Source organism: Schistocerca serialis, chromosome 7, assembly GCF_023864345.2.
Source record: "Schistocerca serialis cubense isolate TAMUIC-IGC-003099 chromosome 7, iqSchSeri2.2, whole genome shotgun sequence".
In the NCBI taxonomy this organism is placed as follows: domain Eukaryota; kingdom Metazoa; phylum Arthropoda; class Insecta; order Orthoptera; family Acrididae; genus Schistocerca; species Schistocerca serialis.
This window is the reverse complement of record NC_064644.1, coordinates 490,561,376-490,581,997: the sequence shown is the minus strand read 5'-3', so window position 1 is coordinate 490,581,997 and position 20,622 is coordinate 490,561,376. Positions and strand designations below refer to the sequence as shown.

The window sequence follows — 20,622 nt, the reverse complement described above, 5'->3', positions numbered from 1 at the left end:
AGGAGATCAAGATTAAAAGTAATAACGCACACAAAACTACACGGGACCTGCATACCGTACCGCTGTTTATACATAGCCACAGCAGCGCCTGTCATGACCTGGACAGCGGAGACGGCAGACGGCAACCCAGCCAGCAACCCCCCACCCACCCGTCCCCTTCACCGTCCGCCTTTCATCAAAACACAGAGGCGACAGCTGACAGCTGTTACAGGCAACGCCGGGCATGCGTGAGCAATGATTCCTTTGTGCAGTAACACCATAGTCAATGGAACCCCGCTGGCTGTCACACAGCGCAGCTCCGTGGACAACAATGCAGCTTTCACTGAACTACCATTCAATGATAACGTATTTCAGGTTAGTTCCCTTTCATACTTACCGCACACCGATGATAACGTGGCTCCTTCCTGCATCCCTCCATGTATTTCAGCCACACCTATTCACAAAATCAAGGCCATTACTATGGGCCTCTGTCACAGGCTTAACACAACTGCCAAAGAATGTATTAAAGAACTTTTATGCTTGGCTATAGTCCACCCCGTGGACAGTGCGTGGTCTTCCCCAATACATGTTGTTCCCAAAAAGGACAATTCCTTTTGACTCTGTGGAGACTATAGGCATTTAAACGCCAGAACAATACTTGATAACTACCCTGTCCCACACCTCCATGATTTTTCACAATCCATGTTCAGTGCCAATTTTTTCTCTGTGTTAGACTGCAAAAAGGCATACCATCAGATTCCGATGCACCCAGAATATATCCCCAAAACCGCTTTCATCACCCCATTTGGACTATACGAATATTTGTATATGCCTTATGGATTGAAGAATGCCGCCCAGACCTGGAAAAGATTCATTCACAGCATTCTACATGGCCTTAATTTTTGCTATGCCTACCTAGACGACATTATTATTTTCTCCGCAACTGCTGAGGAACACAAACAACATCTCCAAGAGGTTTTTGATAGATTGGAACGACATGGAGTTGAGATTAATCATGACAAATCCCAACTGGAGAAGCCAAAGGTTATTTTCCTGGGACATTTGGTCAATAATGAGGGCATGCACCCCACCTCAGATAGAGTACAACAAATACTTGACCTTCCCCTCCCTCAAACCTATAAAGAGTTACATAGATACCTCGGTATGGTAAATTTTTTTAGACTCCACATTCCACATGCGGGATCTCTTCATGCCCCTCTCACTGAGGCCTTATAGGGAAAGAATACCAGAGGTGACAGACACATAGAATGGGATCAGACCATGCAGTGAGCCATGGACTTGCGTAAGTATGCCTTGGTGAACGCTATTACCCTGTCTCACCCTCACCCTGACGCCTCCCTGACAATAACCACAGATGCTAGCGATAATGCCATTCGCGCAGTTTTGCAACAGATCCTACCAACAGGTACTACACCCCTGCGCTTCTTTTCAAAAAAGCTCACCGAAACGCAAAGAAAGTGGTCCACATTTGATCGTGAACTTTATGCCATTTATGAGGCTGTAAAGCACTTTCGTACAGATATTGAAGCCCGACTTGTGGCAGTTTACACAGATCACAAGCCCCTCATCGAGGCTCTCCACAAACCAGCATTAGATGTACTACCCAGAAGGTTTTGCCATATGGATTTGGTAATACAATATGTTTCAGACTTTCAATATATCAGGGGTAATGACAATGTTGAAGCAGACTACCTGTCATGCCTGTCCTCCCTGAAGACAGCTATTGATCCTCACCGTTTACACAAGCTCCAGCTTTCCGACCCAGAAATTCAGCACCTTGTCTCTGACTCTGATACTTCCTTACAAATTGCTCCCCTTCCCTAATGATGATTGCTCTTTGTATTATGACATTGAAACAGGTCATCCTTGTCCTATAGTCCCTAAAGCTCTTAGGAAAGACATTTTCGACACAATCCACAATCTCCCTCACCCGAGTATTCACGCAACTACGCACCTCATTACAGAGAGATACATTTGGCCTAATGTAAAAAGAGATTGTAATCAGTGGGCGAGAGCATGCATACCTTGCCAGAGAGCCAAAATACACAAACATACTAAGCCCCCATTAGGCAAATTTACTGTGCCCTCAGGTAGATTCTGTCATGTCCATTTGGACATCGTCGGTCCGTTACCAATATCTAACAACTTCCATTACTTACTGACCATGATAGATCATACCACACGTTGGGCTGAGACTATCCCCATCATGGACATTACAGCCGACACTGTAGCTAACGCTTTTGTCCACCATTGGCTTTCTCGTTTTGGTTGCCCTACTTTACTTACCACAGACCAGGGGAGACAGTTTGAATCTAATCTGTTTAATCGCCTCTGTCAACTGTGTGGTATCAACAAATTCAGAACTACAGGCTATCACCCGCAATCTAACAGCCAATAGAACGATGGCACCGTACCCTGAAGGTCGCTTTCACGTGTCATTCTTCCTCTTGGACTGAGGCACTCCCCTGGGTCCTTTTAGGTTAGAGGATGGTTTTCAAAGAAGACCTTAAAGCATCAGTTGCTGAGATAGTATACGGAGAAAACCTCCCACTTCCGGCGGATTTTCTTGATGATCCTCCTCTACTTCCCAATGATCAACTTCCCAAGTTGGTATGACAGGTTCAACAGCATATCACCAAGTTACGTTTTCCGCAACCTCGATCGCATGCTACCCCTCCGGTTTTCATTCACCCACACCTCAATTCTTGTAACTATGTGATGCTTAGAGAAGACGCCATGTGTCCACCCCTTGCTCCACCCTACACTGGCCCATAGCGGGTCCTGTCATGCTCTGAAAATACTTATACGATCTTCTTTAAGAACAAACCATCTGTCATGTCCATTGAGCACTTGAAACCAGCCTGGATCCTTAATGACACTGACATACACGATAATGAATTTGTTTTGCAGGAAACTTCATAGGCCTGTCCTCTCCCTTCTCCATAAGCTAATCAAACACTCTCTGCAAGTCAAGGCCCCCCTCTTTTATACTTCACGCCTCTGAGTGCCAGCAGTAATGAAGTAGTGTTTCAAGTGAACTTGAGTGACTATGATGTGGACTCTATAAAAATAAAACTTGTGGACACTTCTTTTTTTATTTGAAATTCAAAACAATTATGTGCCATCTGACCAGAAAGACATTAAGTTATTACAGGGCTTCAATGTGGCTCCTGGTACTTCGCAAAATGACATTTCAGTCTATATAGACTCCAATAATGTTTTATTTATAAGAGTAACCACCACTTCTCCTTCGTCTTCCCCGAATCCTCCTACCCCTATTGCTATCACCCATGCTGGCCGCACCGTATGGCCACCTCTCAGACTTCAAGATTACGTCATGCCTTACATGTTTACCTTCCCTTTATCACTTACTCCTCATCCTATGTGCTCTGCACTCCTCGAGGGGGGGAGGGGGGGGGGGGGTTCTCTGTGGCAGAACTGCCAGAAAATATTAATATCTTTGCTTTTTTGTACTTCGTTTTACTTACTTTGGTTGTTGACTAGTTGGTGTGAGACATTCGTCATGACGGTTACCGTGATTGTCGAAAACTATTTCTTTGTGTTTTGATTTATCTTGTGCCAATAAAAATATTACATAGTGAAAGTAAATGGTGTTTTCTGTGTTATAAGTATAACACATGCCATAATCTCATATGATTATGATATCATCTTCCAAATGATCATATTTGTTCTATTAACACTTTTCTTTTTGCATTTGGTGATGTTTTATTATATGTCTTACCCACAGAGGTATGTATGTGATCATGTTCTTCAATGGATCCCCAAAACCACTGTTTAGGTCTCATTCCAATAAAAATAATGAAATAAATATCCTGTTTCTCTGCAACATTTGCTATTCCATCTGCTCAAAGCTGATGGCTCAAATCTACACAGAGTTTAGTCTAACAGAAAACCAATAGCACTGGAATAGTGTAAGCTGGTTAACCCCAAGTCATATACAGCAAGGCTTTGAACACCATACAAACTCAGATCTTTTGCACAATATACAGCATGTGAAGTTTGTGGAACACCACAAATAGCTAAAGTTCTGTGTGTCTACAGAATGCAGATCCTGCTCTATTTGCATTAACTGCTTGTTCTCACTTGCAATTCTGTTCATTTTTCTGTCACATGTATGATACTTTTATGTGCAAGTTAAGTTATGCAATCTTTCTCAATTAAAAAGGATGGAGCTCAGAGATTGATAATTTGCAATTTTTAGAGAATTTTGTGGCTTTTTTCTAAATGACACAAATGACATACTTTTTAGCATTGACTTCAGCTCATAGCAACTGTTGAACATATGATCACAAGTCTCAAGACATACATTATGTACAAAATTGCACAAATGTTTGCTGTAGTCTCACCATATGCCTGTGTTTTCCACTGTGATATGCAGCTAGAACCCAGACAACCAGTCCCTCTTCAGTCTGTGCTTCAATACTCTTCCAAGTGTGCCTTCCATGGGCAAATTGACACGGGCTTATTGTCCTCTTCTCACTAACATTTCATCACCAACTCAGATTTAAATGAATATATAATTCTCTGTCAAGATCCTCGGCTAGCTATCTGTGCCTTGAATGATCCAGTTTTTCATATGTCTCTATCCAAAACAATATTTTTTTTTCTTCCAACAAGGGCAATGCCTGTTGTAAAAGTTCTCTCTGCACACCCATCAAGCTTTCGAAGCTCCACATTCATCTGTACCATTCACTGTATGCACATCTACCTGTCCTTTACTATGAAACACAAACAGTTTATGAACACAAGCCTCACTCACCTCCCACTGCCTCTGTTGGTTCCTTTCTTGTGATTTTACCCAAATGTAGTGGAAATTTAAGATTATATTCTGTTGGTAAAATGAAAAACAACGAGTACTTGAGGTGGGTGAAGAGTGAAGAGTGTTCTAACTGCCATACAGGATGATAAAGAGTGAGTGTCCAGTGCAGTGCAGTGTGTGGTGATTTATGTGGATTCTGTTGATGTGTGCTCTTTTCTTTAGTTATATTAGTTCCTAATTTCTGTATTCCATAACTTGTTAAGACATTTACTGGAAAGTGAACAATCCCATTTAAAAGGCATACTGAAGAAGGGCCACTATAACATTGGAAAATGGCATATAGGAGCTCCTCGTGATGTAGTTGTGTAGAGAGAGTGGGAACTCGCCTGCTTGTCTCTTTAGTTTACTTGCAGATTGTACCGTGATTTCTTATTTCTGTTTCATATTGTGAACACATTTTGAAATTATATCTAACCATTTGCATTCTATTTTCATGAGAAAAATTATATGTAATGTTAATACAATATATCTTACTGTATGTATTTTTCAAGCATGTGCTTGTATTGAAAAAAGTTAATAATCACCAAAGAAAATTGATGGAATAATTATAATAAATGATGCTTACACTAACACCTTGAAGCATGAATCTTGGTCTTCATCAGAGCCATCGGCACAGTCTCTAACACCATCACAGACAGATTCATTATTTATGCAGGCTTCATCTTTACACTGAAATTTGCTCTTTCTGAAAAAATGCAATACTTAGTAATGAACAGTATATTTACCAGTAGACCAATGTAATCGAAATATGCATTACCCATAAGAATTTGCTTCAGAAGTTACATAACTTTTTTTATTATCATCATTTGTTGTTATAAGAAACAAAGAGAACAAAATAAGTTCACTACTTAACAAGAACACATTTCTTGTGACAATAGCAACAACCAAAAACATGATATGAGCAGGAGAAATGTCTCTAACATATATTTTGAACTTTATTAAATCAGTGCATAAAAAGTAGCAGCATAAGACTATCACATAAATAGTAATCACATTGTGATATTTTTCACAAAGCAAATGTACCCATAGGCCTGCCTAGCCACACACTATTGTCAAAGATTACAATTGTGATCCTCAGGAAATGCAAATAAATAATTAAAATACTGTACATAAAAGGCATCCAGTGAAGGAGCCCTGGATTTCAAAATTAAATATCTCAAAAACTATGACTGATAGATGCAACAAATGGTATGTTTATCGTAAAAAGCTGTAATCATTTTATATGGAAGTTTCAAAATAGTTCAAAAAGCTGCTAACAGATGTCACAGTAATCACGATATATACTCCCCACAAATCATATGCTGAAGCTCAGAGTGGTTGCTTCTACCATTGCAACATGTAAGGTGGTCAGCATACTGACGGAAAAGGTGAAATTATGTATTCCATAGAACAACATGTTTTTCTGGTACTGGAACACCACCAGTTATAATACAACAAGGTACAGTTTTCAAACGTCATTTAAAGTTCCAGAAGGACCTGAAGTGAAAACCATCAGTAAGTTCTTCACCAAATTCCAATGGACAGGCAGTGTTGGTTGATGATTCAGCATGGACTGCTGGCCCTAGGCAAACTGTAGTTACTCCTGAAAATGTAATCATTGTTCCTCAAATTATTCAGCAAAATACACAGAAATCCTTTTTTTCCATAGTGAATAAATCTGCTCAAGTTGTAATTGACAAGTCTTCTGTTTGGATAAAATGGTTACACACAATCTGGGTTTTGGGATGTAAATCTCTTTTTCAAGTGACTGCAGATGGGGTTTACATCCTGAAACCCAAGTTATGTGTATGATTTTATCCAAATAAATGAGTAGTCAAGTACAGCTGGAGAGGATTTATTCCTCATTAAAAATTTAACAATAGTTGTGGATGTCCCACAAAGAGTGTATTATACAAGGAAATCTGTCTGAAGAATTGAAGCAGAGACTGGTTTGAAGCATTCCAGCATACAGAAAATACTGGGACACAGCCCTCACACATTTCCATTCAAAATACAAAGCTACCAGCTTGTATCAGTATGAGCTGTGTGACAGAGGGCTGACTATGTGAACCAGATTCTCACAAATACTGATAATGAGGGATTGATGTTAGTGGCATCTGTCTCAGATGACACTTCCATCAGAATAGAGTCATGAATAAACAAAACAAGCAATTTTGGGGTTCCAAATGTCCCCAGTTGTGTGAAGCAAAGCCACTGTATGCTCCCAGAGTTACTGTTTGGCCTACAGTATGCAGAAGAGGCATTGCTGCCCCTTATTTCATGTGAAAAACTATCACTAGTGAACATTACATTCTAATTAGGGAACAGTTTGTCACCACACCATTGGAGAATCAACCAGCCACCACACTGCATAAAACACAGGTTTCAATTTCTTGATGAATACTTCAGGAACAGAATCATTGCATTGTATTATTGCAACTTTACTGGTGCAGGCATGGATTGGTCTCCATATTCACCTGATCTGATTCCTTATGACTCTTTTTGTGGAACACATTTATAGACACTGTCTACCGGAATCACCCCACCCTGGTGCCCGAGCTTGAATTGGCAGTCTGTGTGCATCTGAGTCTGTTTCCATCAAGAGACTACATGATGTGATGTTAAATTTTATTGTTCATTTGCACCACCTCTGTACTTTGAGTGGTGGACATCAGAAAAGATTGTGATGTGATGCAAAGGCTGCTTGGAGAATATGAGTTTAATTATACATGCTGATATTGTATGAACTGCATAGCATACAGCACCCTCTGTTGGTAGCCTTTCAAAACTATTTTGAAACTTCTGTATAAAATTCTTATAGCTTTCACAATAAACATACCTGTTCTTGTGCTCATCTATTGATCTTAGTTTTCAAGATATTTAATTTTGAAATCAAGGACTCCTTTGCTGGACATGCTGTACTGTTGAGTTTTCTAGAAAGATAGTTCATTCCAGAGCAGCTGCTAAAAATTACAAAATAACATTGTTAGGCACTACTGTTTGAAAGGGAATATTATAAAACTTTATTTGTTGTACAATTTCAGTGGTAGAAGTCCTTGTATGTAAAGAAATATGACACAGCAGTGATAAATTTCTAACTACAGTCTCAGGAACACATTTTTTACACAGCTGTAACTATTTTTTATTATTTTATTTACCACACAATCATTAATTGCATATCATCTATCTGAGTAACTCACCAGTACTAAGAATTTTTTTCCAACAAACAATTTTCATTTAACATGATCATCTAGTAACAGCGAGAGCATTTTAAATTATGAAAATGATATCCTTTACTGAATAAAGATTTAGCGGCCCACCTGGCTTTGCATGGGCAGCATTAAGTATCTATGGCCAGACAACTTACTACTTCTTTGTAATATGTAGTCAGGAGTAAGATAATTATTTGTCAGAGTCACATTTTGCCTCACTTTCAGGAGGAGTGTCCAAAGAGCAAGTTAAAGCATTATATTCTTGAGCTGCTGTAAGTCTCACTTGATGATCTTTTTGGATTCTTGAAATCCTGCAGTTTCTTAGCTGGTCTAATGTATCAAAAAGAATTTACCATTTTCTAGGCATTTTTATTCATAAACAAAACAAAATCAAAATGTAATAAGTAGGTACCCAAATCACAAAGCAAATTCAGTAAATTCATTTTTTCTAGCCAACAGCTCAAATATAAATAAAACCTGTCAAAAGAGGCAAAGCAATTTCATTACACTTTCAATACACAAAGCAAAATCAGTAAATTTGTATATCTAAACCAAGTCACTTCAGTGTTAGATTGCATTTGTAAACATATGAGTTTGCTTACTTCTGTCACTGACAAACTTCTGAAAATACTTCTGTCATTGAAGTAACAAATACTAACAGTGTAAACTATTCATTCTTTGGTATACCATGAAACTAACAGCACCATCTATGGACTCCATGAGGATTGTATCACATCCAAACTACTAAGTTGAGTAGACCCTAAAATTTTAAATGAAGATACTTTTTTTCCATGATCCAAATTTTATCAAATAAAACCTATATGTTGCCCCAAGCTACACTCAAGTTACCTGTGGAAACACTACAAAAATTCGTCTAGTTTCATACTTCACTGTGTTCAGACAGAACAAGGTTTTTTTTTTTTTTTATTAGTCTTATTATATGCTGTTACACTCCTGACATCACCTGCAACCAGTTTTTGGTAAATATTTTAATGCAAAAACAATAGTTTTAAAGTTTTATTTTAGTACAGAAGAAAACTTTTGCTACATTTCAGGTCTCCATTTATTCGTTAACTTGTATGAACTCTGTACGCATTTGATGTGACTGTTTCTACAGCATGTCAGATGCACTGTCCGTTTCTGCTTATTGTTTCTCAGTGGCTTTCTTGGCATCACTGAATTACTATCTACACATAGTTTGTGTACTTTCATTTCTGTGCCCCACTACTGTTCAAATAAAAGCTGTACCACATCAGTGCATATTCTCCTGTGAGCTAAAGTAAACTGTGAGGATTGCGTTTTTCAGTGAGCATAGGACTGCAGGATATCCTCCTTTCTGTGCTTTCAAATTACATTGGCCTGGAAAGTGGACATTGGCAATAAGACAAATCTTTCAGCTTTCATTACAATGCAGTAGGGCAACATAACATGCCTTAATGGTACATATCAGGATCTTTGTCAAGAGTTGCAGCTATTTGTAGCAACCCTTATCTCCTAATAGTCACCTCTTTCAGTGAAAAATGAAAAAAATATTTATGTACCTGCACAATTCCATTGAAATACAGGATGAGCACAAAGTCTTGCCCTGATAATAACAATTTATTACAGAATAACCTTTTGACATAATAATTTACATTTGATGCAATTACATAGGTTAGTGTTACTAGTTGTTTTTTTTTTTGCTCCCTTGGTAGCTCAGAGAATGTTGAGGCAGTATTCCAGTTCCCGCCAGGTGTTTCATAACATGTGTTCTGTCACAGTACCCACAGCAGCTTGTATCCTAGCCTTCAGTTTGTCGATATCAGCAAGTGGTGTGATGAAGACTCTGTCCTTGATATAGCCCCAGAAAAGAAAAGTCAGGGGCTTAATGTCTGGAGAGCGGGATGGCCAGGGTGTTGGACTGTTCCTTCTAATCCACTGATTCAGAAATGTTTCATTCAGGAAATTACACACTTTCAAAGTCCAGTGGGTGGGTGCCCCATCTTGCTGGAAAATTATCCATGGCTGATATTCTTCTAACTGTGGGGCAATGAACTGTTGCAAAATGTCTAAGTAACTGTTAGCAGTAATGGATTTTTCTGTGAAGAAAAATGGTCCAAAAACCTTGTTATGCATGAGGCCCCAACAAACATTTACTTTTTCACTTTCTCGCTGTAACTGTAAAGTAGCATGTGGAGACTCTGAACCCAATATATGGACATTATGCCTATTTACCATTCCACTGACATGAAAGGTGGATTCATCAGTAAAGCATATACGATTTAAGTAATTGTTGCACCAACAATCCTGTTGAGAATCTCAGTTGCAAATTCAGCATGTGTCAGCAAATCATTTGCTTGCAAGGCCTGCATGATTTGCACTTTGTAAACACTAAACCTAAGCCTTTCATGAAGAATCTTCAGCACGCTTGCTTGCAGTATTTGAAGTTCACATAATGAAATGATTGCCAAACATGATCAACAGTTGCATCACTCACACAAGGCCTGCCACTTTAAGGACAACCTTCAACGCTGCCTGTTTTGTTAGACTTTGCATACCATCACTTTATTGATTTAATGCCAGGACTTTTTTGTTCTTATTTATCTCTTATTTCTAATTTCCTTACTTTTTATGTGGTATTTATTTCATGACCACCCACACACACCCCTGACAGATTTGACATTGACACTGACACTGACAGAATCATTGAGATGCTGTAAGGTGCCTTGTATCCAAGGTCAGCAACTAACTCAGTAGGGTGTCTATTGCATGTTACCATCATTGGCAAAGAGTGTAATGTGATTGATGTCTTCTTGTTCCCACACTACACAATATGGTGAGTCCATCCTCCCAGTACATAGATGGCACTAAAATTTCTGCTCATTCTGCTTCCACAATTGATTTTACTGCAGGCATTTAATGTAACTGTGTGTTTCCCTCTCAAGGTAGAATCTATGAATGAACAGCACATATCTTTGGTGGCCTTTGACCTGTATAAATATTATCCTGCCAACTACTGTAATACTCCATTCACGTGGCCTCATGTGCTGTTATATAGTCAGGTAACATTCACAGATTTAAGTGTGATCAATTATAGCTCAAACGTATTCTCTTAGTACAGTAACTTTGTTAAATGTATCTTATTGTTAAGATTTTTAACCTCCATATAAACTAAGATTAGAGGGCAGTGCTATTTTGTTTACCCCTTTTCTACCTGTATACTTTTACTTAAACTTTTAAAATGGTGGTGTTTCACCAAGCTCATTATTTCAGTCAGCATATAGTCTTTATGGCAACATGAGTTCTTTTAATATACAATGCATAATCTCATATGTACACAATTTGTAGCAAAGAGGGCGTACTTGGCAGGGAAGCTATTAGATCTCATTGAAAATTATGGACATCCATACCTATTACAGAAGTAGAAGTACTTGTATGTATGTATGTATGTATGTATGTATGTATGGACGGATAGAGGAAGGTGGGGGTGAGGTCAGACGGACAGAGGTGGGGGGGGAGGTCAGACGGACAGAGGTGGGGGGGACGTCAGACGGACCGAGGGGGGGGGGGGAGGCCAGACGGGCAGAGGGTGGGGGAGGCCAGACGGGCCGAGGGTGGGGGAGGCCAGACGGGCCGAGGGGGGGGGAGCACAGACGGGCCGAGGGGGGGGAGGACAGACGGGCCGAGGGGAGGGGGGAACAGACGGGCCGAGGGGGGGAGGACAGACGGGCCGAGGGGTGGGAGGACAGACGGGCCGAGGGGGGGGAGGACAGACGGGCCGAGGGGGGGGAGGACAGACGGGCCGAGGGGGGGTGGAGGCCAGACGGGCTGAGGGGGGGGAGGCCAGACGGGCCGATGGGGGGGAGGCCAGACGGGCCGATGGGGGGGAGGCCAGATGGGCCGATGGGGGGGAGGTCAGACGGGCCGATGGGGGGGAGGTCAGACGGGCCGATGGGGGGGAGGTCAGACGGACCGATGAGGGGGAGGTCTCTGGTGGACAGAGGGGGGGAGGTCTCTGGTGGACAGAGGGGGGGAGGTCTCTGGTGGACAGAGGGGGGGAGGTCTCTGGTGGACAGAGGGGGGGAGGTCTCTGGTGGACAGAGGGGGGGAGGTCTCTGGTGGACAGAGGGGGGGAGGTCTATGGTGGACAGAGGGGGGGAGGTCTGGCGGACAGAGGGGGGGAGGTCTGGCGGACAGAGGGGGGGAGCTCTGGCGGACAGAGGGGGGGAGGTCTGGCGGACAGAGGGGCGGGATATCAGGTGGACAGAGGGGTGGGAGATCAGGTGGACAGAGGGGTGGGAGATCAGGTGGACAGAGGGGTGGGATATCAGGTGGACAGAGGGGTGAGAGATCAGGTGGACAGAGGGGTGGGAGATCAGGTGGACAGAGGGGGGGAGAGATCAGGTGGACAGAGGGGGGGAGAGATCAGGTGGACAGAGGGGGGGAGAGATCAGGTGGACAGAGGGGGGGAGATCAGGTGGACAGAGGGGGGGGGGGAGATCAGGTGGACGGGAGGGGGGGGGAGATCAGGTGGACGGAGGGGGGGGGGAGATCAGGTGGACGGAGGGGGGGGGGAGATCAGGTGGGGAGATCAGGTGGACGGAGGGGGGGAGATCAGGTGGACGGAGGGGGGGGAGATCAGGTGGACGGAGGGGGGAGATCGGGTGGACGGAAAGGGGGAGATCGGGTGGACGGAAAGGGGGAGATCGGGTGGACGGAAAGGGGGAGATCGGGTGGACGGAAAGGGGGAGATCGGGTGGACGGAGGGGGGGGGAGATCGGGTGGATGGAGGGGGAGGAGATCAGGTGGGGAGATCAGGTGGACGGAGGGGGGGAGATCAGGTGGACAGAGGGGGGGAGATCAGGTGGACAGAGGGGGGGAGATCAGGTGGACAGAGTGGGGGGAGATCAGGTGGACAGAGGGGGGGAGATCAGGTGGACAGAGGGGGGGGGGGGAGATCAGGTGGACAGAGTGGGGGGGAGATCAGGTGGACAGAGTGGGGGGGAAGATCAGGTGGACAGAGGGGGGGAGATCAGGTGGACAGAGGGGGGGAGATCAGGTGGACAGAGGGGGGGAGATCAGGTGGACAGAGGGGGGGAGATCAGGTGGACAGAGGGGGGAGATCAGGTGGACAGAGGGGGGAGATCAGGTGGACAGAGGGGGGGGAGATCAGTTGGACAGAGGGGGGGAGATCAGGTGGACAGAGGGGGGGGAGATCAGGTGGACAGAGGGGGGGAGATCAGGTGGACAGTAGGGGGGGAGATCAGGTGGGCAGTGGGGGGGGGGGGAGATCAGGTGGACAGAGGGGGGGAGATCAGGTGGACAGTGGGGGGGGAGATCAGGTGGACAGAGGGGGGGAGATCAGGTGGACAGAGGGGGGGGGGAGATCAGGTGGACAGAGGGGGGGGAGATCAGGTGGACAGAGGGGGGGGGGGGAGATCAGGTGGACAGAGGGAGGAAATGCCAATGAGCAAAGAGACAGGGTGAAGGAGTGGACAGAGAGACTGACTAATAGAAGACTGGAATAAATACATACCTGTGCAGTGCCAGCTACTATACAGCAACAAAACAGATTTCTTAAGTCACATCCACATAAACTTATAATCCTTTGAGTATCCCGACTATCTTGGTGAACAAGTTGCAAAGGCGCACCCTCCCCCCTACCCCTCCTTAAAGTACCAAATATCATCTTGAACTGGAACAACTTCACTACATCCTTCATCAGAGGCTTGATTACTTATTGTCATTCTGAAACCACAATTCTTCCTACCCCTCCAGAATGATATCCTGCTGTCCACCCAATCCATGGAATATCGTAGTCCACCCCTTTGCCACAACTATTCTCAACTCTTTGTTATTTGGGTGGTACTGATATACCACATATACACTTACCGGCTTTGCTGTGATATCTACTCCAAATTTCACATGGCCAAGGCTATCAACCAGGTGCCCATCCAAATGTATGGCAAGTTGTAAAACTGTGGTGAAGAGCAGAGTTCACATCCCAGACAGGTTGCAGAGCAGAGCATGCTCTAAATCAAATAGCTGCTTCACAACTCTTGCCATCCAGGTTCTTACCCCTTGTATCAACCACTCTGAATCAATCTCTGCTAGCCCTCTCCCTCCCCCACATCACTAATCTTGTGCTCATACCATCTTTTGACACATCTCTCTTCCTCTGTTCAACCTTCTCCTCCAAATTTACACTTCTGCATCATTGCACATTTGACATTACAAACAATTCCCCTGTCTCTGCTCACAGTGAGCTCGCTGCTGCTAATTCCTATACCATGAGCTTACTGCTCGTCCCTCCCAGCTGTTGGCTAATCTTCCCCAACTCTCCCTCCTGCTTCCCCTCTCCTTTTTCATCTCATCCAACATAACCATGCATGCTACTCAAGCATCAATGATTGTCCACTGTAGTTGGCCAGAACCTCACAACCATGCAGAGGCAGGTGTGTGTGTGTGTGTGTGTGTGTGTGTGTGTGTGTGTGTGTGTGTGTGTGTGTGTGTGTGTGTGTGTTGCACATGGCATTTTCAATAGCAGTGCATTTTATAACTTTTTATTACGCATTCCTTGATTGTCTGGTTCATAAAAATACTACAAAATAGCAGTAAACTTTATCACTCTAAATAATCTCTAGATACCTCGGTCGAAACCAATACATAAAAAAAATGGGCATTTTAATTTCTATTTACAAATATTGCTTTACCATATGTGAGAGAACTTCAAAAAGTATTCTAGATATGTAATCCCATGCTGAGCTCATTGGGCAACATGAGTGGCACATTGTCAGAAAAGTGTATATGTTCTGGGCTTCCTGCAGACAGTTCTGCTGTGGTGTGGTACAGGTAACAGGTGCATCACAGTGGCTGGTGTGAAATGCCATTGCTACTGGAAACATCCTCTGAATGTGAAGTATACTGGACTGTATAATTATTGTGAGTACAATGTCTAAACTGCACATAGGTTCACTGTGAAGTTCTGTGGGATGCAGACCAAACACAGTGTTTCCCTAAAAGATTGTCCCAGTTTCAATGATATATTGTAACAGTTTAACTTAGCCTATTTACAATACATAATACATCAAACTGATCATAAATTAACTTAGTTTTTCTTACAAATGTTCAATATGTGCACCTTTAGTTACAATGCACACCTCCATCCTAAAATCAAATTATTCCCACACTTTGGTTAACATGTTCAGATTGAAACTTCCTGGCAAATTAAGACTGTGTGCCACATTGAGACTCAAACTCAGGACCTTTGCCTGTCACAGACAAGAGCTCTATCAACTGAGCTACCCAAGGTTGGGTAGTTCAGTTGCTAGAGCACTTGTCTGCAAAAGGCAAAGGTCCCGAGTTTGAGTCTCAACCCAGCACACAGTTTTAATCTGCCAGGAAGTTTCATAACAGTGCACACTCCGCTGCAGAGTGAAAATTTCATTCAGGTTGAGATTAATCAAACATTAGCCTCACCAGTTCTGTGACCCAACCCTGGCAAATCATTTGATGTTGATGGAACGTAGACACAGTCTTTCATAAAGTCCCAAAGGAAAAAAAGTCACATGGTATGAAGTCAGGTGAACATGGAGACCAAGGAAAAACCATGAGCAATCCAGTGCCCTGGGACTTTAACTTTCAATCACTTTTGCAAAAAGAAATGCCTAAGATAAGTTTTGTAACAATGAAAACAATTAATTACTGACAAATTTTTTAATTGGATAGATTAAGAAAGTCTACTCACTAAGTGGTGGCAGAACACACACATATAACACTGTTGTAACTGGCAAGCTTTCAGAGCCACTGGCTCCTTCTCCAGACAGAATGGTTGAAGGGGAAGGAAGAGGGGTGAAGGAAAAGCACTGGAGAGGTGTAGGAAAATGTGTAGATTTTGGGAAAGTCACCCAGAACCACAGGTCAGGGGAGACTTACTGCACAGGATAAGAGGGGAAAGAGTGATTATTGGGAACTGCATCGGACGAGATTTTGAAACCTGAGAGCTTAAAGGTGGAAGACAGGGTAATATGCAGACAGAGATTACTACATAAAAATCATACATGAGTTAATAAGAATGGAAAGCTACGTGCATTGTACGTGACAGAGGTGGTAGGGTAGTGGTGAAAAATAGATGCGTAAGACAATGAAAAATGCAGAAAACTAAAATGGAGTGAAGCAAAGAGTAGTTACAGTGAATAAATGCTGAGACAGAAGAAATTAACATAAATTAAGGCCAGGTGTGTGGCGAGAATCAAGAACATGTTGTAGTGCTAGTTTTCACCTACAGAGTTCTGTGAAACTGGTGTCTGGGGAAAGAATCCAAATGGCATGTTTGGTGAAACAGGCACCAAGGTCACGAACATCATGTTGTAGAGCATGCACTGCACCAAGTTATTGCAAGTTACTAATATACACCCACTGCCTCTACCCATTCATCCTAATTGATAATTGGGTGGTAGTCATGCTGATGTAGAAGGCCGAACAGTGTTTACATAACGGCTGGTATATGAGGTGTCATTTTGCAGGTGGCTCTCCCTTTGATAGTATATGTTTTGCCAGTTACAGGGCTATTATAGGTGGCGGTAGGAGGTTGCATAGGGTAAGTCTTACAGCAGGGATGGTCACAGAGGTAGGAACCATAGGGTAGGAAGATGGATGCAGAAGGAGCATAAGGTCTGACAATAATATTGCAGGGATTGGGAGGGCAACAGAAACCTGTTCTAGGTGTAGTGGGCAAATTTCAGACAGAACTGATCTTATTTCAGGGTATGATTTTAGGAAGTCATGGGCCTGTCAAAGTAGCTGATTAACACATTCCAGACGACAATAATACTGAGTCACCAAAGGTGTGCTCCGAAGCTGTTTTTTCGAGGGATCAGCACTACCAGGATTCAAAGTGATGGCCCAGGAAATCTGCTTTTTAACTATGCTGGTGGGGTAATTAAGTGCAATGAAGGCTGAGTGAGAATAGTGATTTGTTGCTGTAAAGAGTCTGAATTCCAACAAATATGTTCGCCTCAGATGTCTAGGCTGTACAGGAGGGAATGTTTGACATGAGAAGGATGGCAACTGTCAAAATGTAAGTACTGTAATTTGTTGGTAGGTTCAATGTGGATGGAAGTGTGTAGCTGGCCTTCAGTGAGGATGAAATCAACATCAAAGAAAGTGGTGTGGGATTCGGAATATGACAATGTGAAATTTCACATCGAATCCTGGTACTGCTAATCCCACTAGAAAACAACTTCGAAATACACCATTGGTAACTCAGTATTATCCTCATTAGGAATGTGTTAATCAGCTACTTTGACAGGCCCACGACTTCCTAAAATCATGTCCTGAAATGAGATCCATTCTGTCTGAAATGTTGCCCACCACACCTAGAACAGCTTTCTGTAACCTGTACATGTCATTTACCAGTGGCTATGTAAACACCGTTTGGCCTTCTGCATCGGCATGACTGCCACCAAATTACCAATTAGGATGAATGAGCAGAGGCAGAGGGTGTATACTGGCAACTCGCAATATCCAGTTGCAGAGGATGCTCTTCAACATGACAATCGTGGCCTTGGCCCCTGTTTCACCACACGTGCCATCTTCCCCCAGACACCATTTCTCAGAACTCCGAAGGTAAAAATTAGCACTACAACATGTCCTTGGTTCTCGCCACCCATCTGGCCTTAATTTACATTAATTTCTTCCATCTTGGCGTTTTTTCACTGTAACTACTCTTTGCTTCACTCCGTTTTACTTTTCTACATCTTTCATTGTATTACCCATCTATTTTTCACCACCCACCTCCCACCTCTGTTACATGCAATGCACTTAGCTTTTCACTCCTATTAACTCATGCATGATGTTTATGCAGTAATCTCTGTCTGCCTTTTACCCTGTATTCCACCTTTAAGCTCTCATGTTTTCAAATCTCATCTGATGCAGTCCACAACAATCAGTTTTTCCTTCTTGTCCCATACTGTAAGTCTCCTGACCTGCGGTTCAGGGTAACTTTCCCAAAATCTACCCCTTTTCCTAGAGCTCTTCCGTCCTTTTCCTTCGCCCCTCTTCCTTCCCCTTCAACCTTTCTGACTGAAGAAGGCGCCACTGCCTCTGAAAGCTTGCAGTTATAACCATCTTTTATGTGTGTGTTCTGCCCCCACTTGGTGAGTAGATTTTTTTTATCCATCCAATTAAACAAATACAAGTTTTAGGTTCACCTTCAAATTGGACAAAGAGCTGTTCTTGGAACATATCCAGGTAAGCCACATCCGCTATAGTAGCTTCAGCAGAAAATATATATATTGGTGGGTACACTTAATGTCAGGAAACAGCACAGAAAACAAATAGTAGAAAAGCAGATGCCAGACAGAGTCATAAGAAGAATCTAAAGGAAATGTAATTCAGCCACTAAAGAAGCAGCTTATAAAGTGATTGTTCACCCAATTCTTGAGTATTCTGCATCAGTTTAGATAGAGGAGATTCAATGAAGAGCAGTGTGCTTCACCACAGGATTGTTTAGCCTGTATGAGAGCACTATAGAGATGCTCAAAAGATTCTAGTGCCAGATGCTACAAGAGAGGCAGCTTGCATCATAGAGATGCTTACTACTGAAATTTGGAGAGAGTACTTTCCAGGAAGAGTCCAATAACATTTTACTTCCTCCCAGATATGTGTCATGAAATGACCACAAGGAGAAAATTCAAGACATTAGAGCTGGTTGGTTGATTGTGGGGGTAAGGAACTAAATGAGGTCATCAGTCCCTTGATCTATTAGTGGTGCATCCAGAAGTAGAGACATCCACTGAGAACATTTTCTGATGTAGTCAGGAGATTCATAACAGTGAAAGTAAGAAGTCTAAATGTTCTGTACAATCAATAATAAAAGCAAAAGGAGATAGGGAAGTCAGCAGGTGGGCATCCCCAGGGCTCTGCATATGACAGGAAATGTCCCATCCACCCAAAGCTGTTCCATCCAGTCCACTACAGTCAAGAGAGCCCACTATTCAACAAAGTGCAACACCCAGATTACACAGAACAACTGCTGGGATAGAAACTGAGAAATAAAAATTGATAGAGGGTCTTGAAAGCCCCAGTCATGGATGGTGAGAAACCTGATGTCACCAAACAATGTCATACGTCTGTGACAAGGTGTTGGCTTTTAGGAAAAGCCTGTCAGATTGCTGTTTACAGCTTAAGCAGATGGTCATTTGTGGTTCATCCCTCCCAGAAACTGCACTGACAGGGAGACAAAAGTTCCCAAAATTCAAGAATCCAGCATAATGTGGGCAACCATCCTGTCAAGCAGCTAACAGAGTATGTTGATCATGACAATCAGCCAGTAATTGTCAAAAGATATTGGATTTTTGCCTGGCTTAAGGATTGGGACAATTATGCTACCTTGCCATTGTGAGAGGAAGGGCCCTTTGAGCCAAAGATGGTTGAAGACCTGAGGAGATAATGCTTTTGAGGAACATCTAGGTACTGAATCATCTGATTGTGAATTGAATCAGGGCCTGGGAGTGTGTTGTGGGCCAAAGTAAGAGCTGGAAGTAGTTTCCTGTCAGCTCATTGTTCAGTATAGAATTCAGCTTGATGGGGAGTGAAACATAAGGGGATGTCGTTAACATGTCACTTCTGCAACAGAAAGGTAGTTGGATATGTATAGGAAGACAATGACAATGCTGTCACAGATTGGGTCACAAGGTGTTCTGCAAGACCTAATGAACTGATACAAAGGCTCAGTGTGATGGTTGATTTGTCTGGTGGTGGCAAGGAAATGACAGGAACACTGGAAAGTGGTCACTGTCACATAGGTCATCATGTAGTGACAAATGTAGCAATGCTACAAGATTAAGGTATGAGATCATTAAAGTGAGAGCAGAAAAGGTACCAGGAGTTTCACTGAATTGGGTAGAAGAACCATCACTGAGGAAGCACAGGTAATGATCTGTGAGAAGCTTGTCAATCAGAAGGCCCTTATCAGATGAAGTGGTACTCCCTCACAGGGAGTAGTGTATGCTGAGGTCTCCAAGCAAGAGAAAAGGGGAGCTGGTCATGGGAAGTACTTGGATTAATATGGACCCATACCAGACAGGATTAACAGGGGATATTGAAAGTATTCAGACAGGGGCAGCACAAATGGTCACAGTTTTATTTCATCCATGGGAGAGTGTCACAGACATACTGAAGGAATTGAACTGGAAGGCCCCTGAAGATAGACAAACTATCCCGAGAAAGTCTATTAACAAACTTTCAAGAACCAACTTTAAATGATTACTCTAGGAATATATTGCAATCCCCTAGCCTATGTAACACTCACATAGAGATCATGAGGCTAAGATTACAATAATTACTGTATGCACAGAGGCATCATTCTTCCATGATCCATAAGTGAATGGAACAGGAGAAACCCTAATAACTCTTGCAATGAGACACACCCTCTGCCATGCATATCACAGTGGTTTGCAGAGTATAGATGTAGATGTAGATGTTATGATCCCCAGATACAAGTATTATGGGTATTTACCTTATCACTTAGATGAAAAGTTGCCTCATCACTGAAGTCATCTTCCCCCTGCAACATTCCACTTACGCTGTTGTACCACCTGTACCCAGTTC

General features: G+C 42.8%; 1 protein-coding gene across 1 annotated transcript in view; it reads right to left on the bottom strand.

Annotated features, from left to right (window-relative positions):
* The window catches only part of LOC126412178 (modular serine protease-like), a 328,117-nt gene that overhangs the window by 195,661 nt on the left and 111,834 nt on the right, over positions 1-20,622 (bottom strand). Inside the window, exon 3 of the mRNA XM_050081661.1 lies at positions 5,406-5,525. Within this exon, the coding sequence (XP_049937618.1) occupies positions 5,406-5,525 (120 nt within the window). The remainder of the gene's footprint in view (positions 1-5,405; positions 5,526-20,622) is intronic.